The following is a 7,220-nucleotide window of genomic DNA, read 5'->3' on the forward strand; positions in this document are numbered from 1 at the left end:
TGCGTCTTTATTCTCCAGGTGTTCTAAGGAGGAATGTAGTGCCAGAGAGATGGCATTTGCCGTTGACCAGTTGCTCCAGTAGGTGAATTGCAAAGCGTCGAGGTTGATGTGTGCCATAACCAATCGCTCGAAGCACTTCATAGCAATTGATGTCAGAGCCACAGGTCGATAGTCATTCAGGCATGCCACCTTGCTTTTCTTCGGCAATGGGATACAAGTTCGGAGTTCAATCCCTGTCTATATATTCTCCCTGATAAATATGTGGGTTTTCCTTGGGTGCTCCAGTTTCATCCTACAGTCCAAAGACGTACCAGATAGGTTAACTGGTCATTGTAAACTGTCCTGTATTAGGTTAGGGATAAATTGGGAGTTCTCGGGGGTTGCTGAGCGGTGTAATTCAAAAGGACTGGAAGAGCCTATTCTGTGCTGTATCTCCAAATCAAAAAATTAATATAGTTCATCACCCGGCTTTAAAATTATTGCTTTTTCTTCAAAGACTTCCCTGTAATACCCAGCTTTTAAAAACGTTAGGCAGAACAAATCCTCACAAGATATGCGATCATCTCTCCCTAATCTCCCAAAACAGCTTACATTTTATTCCTTTCTTGTAAAGCACCTAGATTAAAAAAGTATACATGCAGGTTTTATTTAATCGGGTTTTCTACCATCACAGCCCAAATACAACAGAAAAGAAAGGGGACAACACCCCGGATCGGACCTGAAGCCCAATGGATAAAACCAGTACCAGCCTACTTCTCAGGTGGTGTTTAAAAAAAGTCAAATGCTTTACAAATTAAAATATAAAATTTGAAGCCAAATCAAACACGTTATTTCTAAAACCAAAATTAATCAACTAATGTGACATTCAGTGACAACAGCAGTGTCAGCAAAATCAAAACAAAGTCTCCAATGGATCATACATTTGAAAAATAAATATCAAGCTAAGAAAAATACAATCACAATTTCAATCATTTAGGTTGTACAAGATTCGATAGAGCAATCAATGGAAAAACAAAACACTTAGTGGAAGTTTAAATATTTATCAGTCCTGATTCAGCCAGCTGTTTCCAAAACAACTAGATTAAAATCAACTCCCATTTCTGAATTGCTATTGTGCAAAAGATTACAACTTCCAGTAAATTGATCTGATTTTTGCTCCTGTCATGGTAACAGAGTACTGCACAAACACACTCAAGTCATTCAAAATTTGTATCAAACACATTCACAGCATTAAGTGTCCTAATTATTTCCACACCCTCCGACAAAAATTCTCAAAGCAGCTACCAAACAGATTAATAAAGTTACAAGGCCGAAAGCAAGCCAATAAAGTTGTAAATATCAGAGACTGAAGTCAGATTGAGGCAAATTTTTAAAGATTACTGAAATATTTCTATAGTGTAAGCACAAAATGTTGCAAAAGGCAATAAAGATGTTGCAAGAGTTAAAAGGGGGAATTCAGACAGATCTTCTTTAGGAGCACCCTAGGGATTTATTTTTTTTTAGAAAAAAGGTATTTGCTGAAACTTACAGGAGTTGCAAATTCAGAGTTATTTTCAAATTACCATATAACCCCATTTAAAATAAAACAGGTCAAGCTCAACAGAATCCCTATTCCCCTTCATAGGTATCGCAGTAATCCTCAGTAAACTCAAGCTGTAATTATACAAACATCGCCAGCCCAGCAAAATTACAATATTTTTCATAGTTACACAAGGAAGTGATGCTAGCTTTATTAATCAGATGGAGTACATTTCAGCAGATTTTTAAGAGAGGTAGAGAAGTGTGAAGCTTTTACTTAGAAAGAGCTCCACGGATTACTTTTTAAAAGCTCTAACAAGAAGATTAATACTGGTCTCAACCAGTATAAAGGAAAGATGAATTAACCTGCTCAGAGGTATAGAGTAAGAGAGTGCGAGCAGGGTGACAGATTATAGCACAGGAAATGGAGGTTGAAGATGACTTTGCATATTTTGTGTGATTATTCCAGTAAAGTCAGTTTAAAACATTTAATAAAGTCAAAAGAAGATGCATCCATTTCGATATACTTTGAATGATGCAGATGTCCTTTTATCCCTAAATGGAATCCATTTTATTAGACCATAAACATCACCAAAGTATTTATAATCATTTGATTTGTACACTAGAAATAGCTATCCAACATACTGGGATTAATTACAAATATTCACTTTTTCCTGCTCACTTCTGGTTCCAAAGTTATGGAAAATGTCTGACATAACTGAGTATTGAATTAAAATGTATATACCCGTCTTTTTTCTTAAAAGAGAAAATTGAATGTAATGAACATCTAGATTTCAAAGGCAAAGTCAACAGATATTTCCAATGTCATAAGCCTTTCTCCTGATTTATTGGACCCTAGCGAGTTCACTTTTCACTCAAAATCGATCCACTGACAATGCAATAGCCTCTGCCCTCCACTCTGTCCCATCCCACCTGGAAAAATGGGGTCTCATATGCCAAACTGCTGTTTATAGACTTCAGCATTCAACACCATCATACCCTAACGACCCCAAGGACTCAACAACCTCCCTCTGCAACTGGATACTGGACTTCTTAATAGCAAGGCCACAGTCAGTCCGTGCGGGCAGCAATGTCTCTAGTCCCATTACGCTGAGCACCGGTGCTCCAAGGCTGCGTGCACAGCCCGCTGTTCACACTGCTGACTCATGACTGTGTCACAGGATCCAGATCAAACTGTCAAGTTTGCGAATGACACAACAGTAGTTGGCCCAGTCAAGAAAGATGTCGAGACAGTGTAGAGGGGAAGTGGAGCAACTGGTGGACTGGTATGAGAAGAACAACCCAAGCTTGAACATGGATCAGACCAAGGAAATCATTGAGGACATCCTCCTCTGCAAATACATGGCTCCTCCGTAGAGAGAGCTAAATGCACCAAGTTCCTGGGAGTTCATATCCTGGATGACCCCACCTGGTCCCTTGATATAACCTCCCTGAAAAGGTACAGCAGCAGCTCCACTTCCGAAGGAGATTGAGGCAAGCGAGCACCACCACCCCACCCCCATCTTAACTGCATTTTTATAGGAGTACCATTGAGAGCGTCCTGACGAGCTGCATCTCCATCTGGTATGGGAGCAGTTGAGCTTTGGACCAGAAGTCCCTGCAAAGGACTGTTTCAAAAAAAAAAACAAATAAACAGCTGAGGGGGGTCATAGGGGTCTCCCTACCATTCATCAGGAGCACTGCATACACAGGGCCCTTAGTATGTTGTCTATGTTGTCTTAGTATGAAGTATGGACTTCAGTAAGGCCTTTGACAAGGTTCCGCATGGAAGGTTAGTTAGGAAGGTTCAATCGTTAGGTATTAATATTGAAGTAGTAAAATGGATTCAACAGTGGCTGGATGGGAGATGCCAGAGAGTAGTGGTGGATAACGGTTTGTCAGGTTGGAGGCTGGTGACTAGTGGTGTGCCTCAGGGATCTGTACTGGGTCCAATGTTGTTTGTCATATACATTAATGATCTGGATGATGGGGTGGTAAATTGGATTAGTAAGTATGCAGATGATACTAAGGTAGGTGGCGTTGTGGATAATGAAGTAGGTTTTCAAAGCTTGCAGAGAGATTTAGGCCAGTTAGAAGAGTGGGCTGAAAGATGGCAGATGGAGTTTAATGCTGATAAGTGTGAGGTGCTACATTTTGGTAGGACTAATCAAAACAGGACATACATGGTAAATGGTAGGGCATTGGGGAATGCAGTAGAACAGAGTGATCTAGGAATAATGGTGCATAGTTCCCTGAAGGTGGAATCTCATGTGGATAGGGTAGTGAAGAAAGCTTTTGATATGCTGGCCTTTATAAATCAGAGCATTGAGTATAGGAGTTGGGATGTAATGTTAAAATTGTACAGGCATTGGTAAGGCCGAATTTGGAGTATTGTGTACAGTTCTGGTCACTGAATTATAGGAAAGATGTCAACAAAATAGAGAGAGTACAGAGAAGATTTACTAAAATGTTACCTGGGTTTCAGCACCTAAGTTACAGGGAAAGGTTGAACAAGTTAGGCCTTTATTCTTTGGAGTGTAGAAGGTTGAGGGGGGACTTGATAGAGGTATTTAAAATTATGAGGGGGATAGATAGAGTTGACGTGGATAGGCTTTTTCCCCATTGAGAGTAAGGGAGATTCAAACAAGAGGACACAAGTTGAGAGTTAGGGGGCAAAAGTTTAGGGGTAACACGAGGGGGAATTTCTTTACTCAGAGAGTGGTAGCTGTGTGGAACGAGCTTCCAGTAGAAGTGGCAGAGGCAGGTTTGGTATTGTCATTTAAAGTAAAATTGGATAGGTATATGGACAGGAAAGGAATGGAGGGCTATGGGCTGAGTGCGGGTCAGTGGGACTAGGTGAGAGTAAGCGTTCGGCATGGACTAGAAGGGCCCAGATGGCCTGTTTCCATGCTGTAATCGTTATATGGTTAGTATTATTAAGGATCCCACCCATCCATCCACCATCCTCTTTGGCTTTCTACCATCAGGCAGGATACTCAAGTGCAAAAAGTTAAGAACAGTCAGGATGAGAAACAGTTTCTTCCCCCAGGATATTAGGCTTCCAAACCCTTGGCCACATTGTATTTTAAGTGTCACTGGTTAATCAGTTCCATACTTTACAATATTTACTATTAATGCACTTTAGGTTGTTATTTATGTGTGACTCATCTATAGATTTTATCCTTACCTTCACAAGTTATCGTCTGTTATGTACACTACTGTGCTTTACACCCTGGTTTGGAGAAATGTCTTATTTCAATATACATTATATGGTTATATACATGTACATAGTTCAATATCAATGAACGACTTGACTTGTTGTTCAACAAGCTGTAAGAGCCATTTTCCCAAACCACTGTTTTCCAACTTATGAAAGTACACACATGGTGTTGATGAGGAATTTAGAATCTTTAACGATGACATTTTCAAATCAGGACTTGTGTGACTTGGGGGGGGGGGGGGGCTGCAAATAAATTTTACACATGCCTGCTGCCTTATCCTTCATAAAGCAGGTCATTAGTTTGGTAGGTACTCTCAGAGAAGCCCAAGCAAATAACTGCAATTTGTAAATGGTACAAATGTTGTGCAATTACAAATGGTAGCAAATGAGTATTTGGGGAAGCTGATGGACTATTTCAGGAATTGCATACTGAAACCATCAGCAAACACTGACATACTTCTATTGTGATAATGTCAATCATTCACAAAGAAAATCAAGATGTTTGGGGCAAAGCAAAGTCAACGAATAATTTTATTAGGCACTGAAATTAAAAGGTACTAAACTGTATTCTCTCCCACCTTACCTCTGGCAGTTTAGGGACAACCACCACATTAGCTTTCACTTCAGAGTGCACCAAACAGAACATGAAACTCTACTATCAATTTTCTTGATCCCAAATCAAAGTACAGAACACAAGTTTATAGACATGTTAATATTCCAGACAGATTAACTGCATGGTAAACTTACACCAGATATATCTTAATGTTCCACATATCTTATAAAGAAAGCTAGTAAGAACGTGGCACAATACAGAAAAAAAACGGTGATCGCTAAACAAATTAAAAATGGCATTAACTAGTCATAATTTTCATAATCAGTAACATTTTGAAATATATATATTCCATTGCAGTGAGCTTACATAGAGGAAGTGCTGAAGTGGGTTACTCAAAATTTATCAACTACATCAGGAAGTTTCTTAAACTCATCAAGGGCACATTTGCACTGGCTTAATAAACACCGGCTTCAAAGCATTTTCTTGCACATCGAACAAAACAGGAAAATCTTGAACCACAAATTTAGATGTTTTGACAAAGGGTCTCTGGCCTAGCATGACAACCGCTTTTCTTTTATAAAAGCTGCTTGACCTGCTGAAAATTTCCACCGTTTTCTGTATTCTTTCAGTTCTATAATACAAAAATACCTTATTTGGCCCAATTGGTTAATATCACAAACAATGCTTTTTTAATTGAGTTGTTATTTAAATTTAGAAAAGAGCATCAATAATAACTACAACCTTCAGAATAAGAGATCCTGATTATTTGCAAAAATATAATTTAAAAATAACACGTGCGTACTGGTGTTTAAATCTGGAAAAGGGTATCAACAATAATTGCGACCGTCTAAAAGCGATCTTCATTATCTGCAGAAAAATATCTGCAAAAATAACACATACGGACTGTGTTTTGCTCATGTAAAAACATATTCCATTTTGCAATCAGGACTTTGATATTCTCGGGTGGGGGGGGGGGGGGTAACGTATTATAACAACGGGCTGGAATGGAACAGATTTGAAGAGGTTACTAACAACAAATAAAAAACCTGCAGTGAGGGGTGGAATGATGAAAAGAAACAATGTCTATATTATAATTAGGTCAAACAGAACATAGTATAGCAGTTACACAGTAACTTCCGCAGGCAATTGGAGTTCAACATTTGCAGTAATATTATTGCTAATTTTTTTAGAGAAATGAAAGCTTAAGTCCAAAATGATCACATGAAGATACAAGGTCGATCAATTTATGTACCTGTCCCAAAACCTCCAGCTGTTGCTTGGTGTCTATGCTCCTGCGCCACCGATGTTGACTCCTCTGGAGTATCGTCGCCGGTCCTTCCTCGGTGAAATCAGCCGCCACGGTCAAAACCCCGCGGTCTTGCGGGTCGGTGGTCAGTCCCTGCCTGATGTGTAAAGTCTGCGTGCTGAAGTAGGATCGTCGAGCTGTGGCCAAGGACAGTAGGACGTGCAGCAGCATTAAGCCCCAGCAAATACTCACTCTGCCGCCCGCCATCTTAGCCCAGCTTGAATTCAGTGCCAGATAGTATATGTCGGCAGATATATTTCTTGCTTTCTCCCGACTCCTGCCCGCCCCTTTAAGTGCGTGACGCCAGGGGCAGGACTCAATTCTCGTTCCTCATTTGACAAACAGCCATTCGAAGGCCACGTGCATGCGCATGGACGTCAACAGTCTGTGCGCGTGTTGGCTCCAGTGGTGGGGCGATGCGCGTGCGCGAAACTTCGCTGTCAATCATAATTACACCTGCCAAGTTTTGCAGTCCTTTATATCAAGATTTCAAGATGTGTGTTGGATATTTTAAGTTGTCTTCTTTGCTTGATATTTTTATCATCATGTTTCCATGCAGGAGGCCTTTGAGTTCAACAAATCAACAAATTTCACAACATACGACAAAGCTGATGCAACACACA

The 7,220-nt window shown here is 40.0% G+C and overlaps 1 protein-coding gene across 1 annotated transcript in view; it reads right to left on the bottom strand.

Moving 5' to 3' along the window:
• The window catches only part of sorl1 (sortilin-related receptor, L(DLR class) A repeats containing), a 201,557-nt gene extending 194,696 nt beyond the window's left edge, over positions 1-6,861 (bottom strand). The window contains exon 1 of the mRNA XM_073029918.1: positions 6,544-6,861. Coding sequence (XP_072886019.1) covers positions 6,544-6,804 — 261 coding nt within the window. The 5' untranslated portion in view covers positions 6,805-6,861. The remainder of the gene's footprint in view (positions 1-6,543) is intronic.
• Between the last annotated feature and the right edge of the window lie 359 nt (positions 6,862-7,220).

This window comes from Hemitrygon akajei, chromosome 26 (assembly GCF_048418815.1).
Source record: "Hemitrygon akajei chromosome 26, sHemAka1.3, whole genome shotgun sequence".
In the NCBI taxonomy this organism is placed as follows: domain Eukaryota; kingdom Metazoa; phylum Chordata; class Chondrichthyes; order Myliobatiformes; family Dasyatidae; genus Hemitrygon; species Hemitrygon akajei.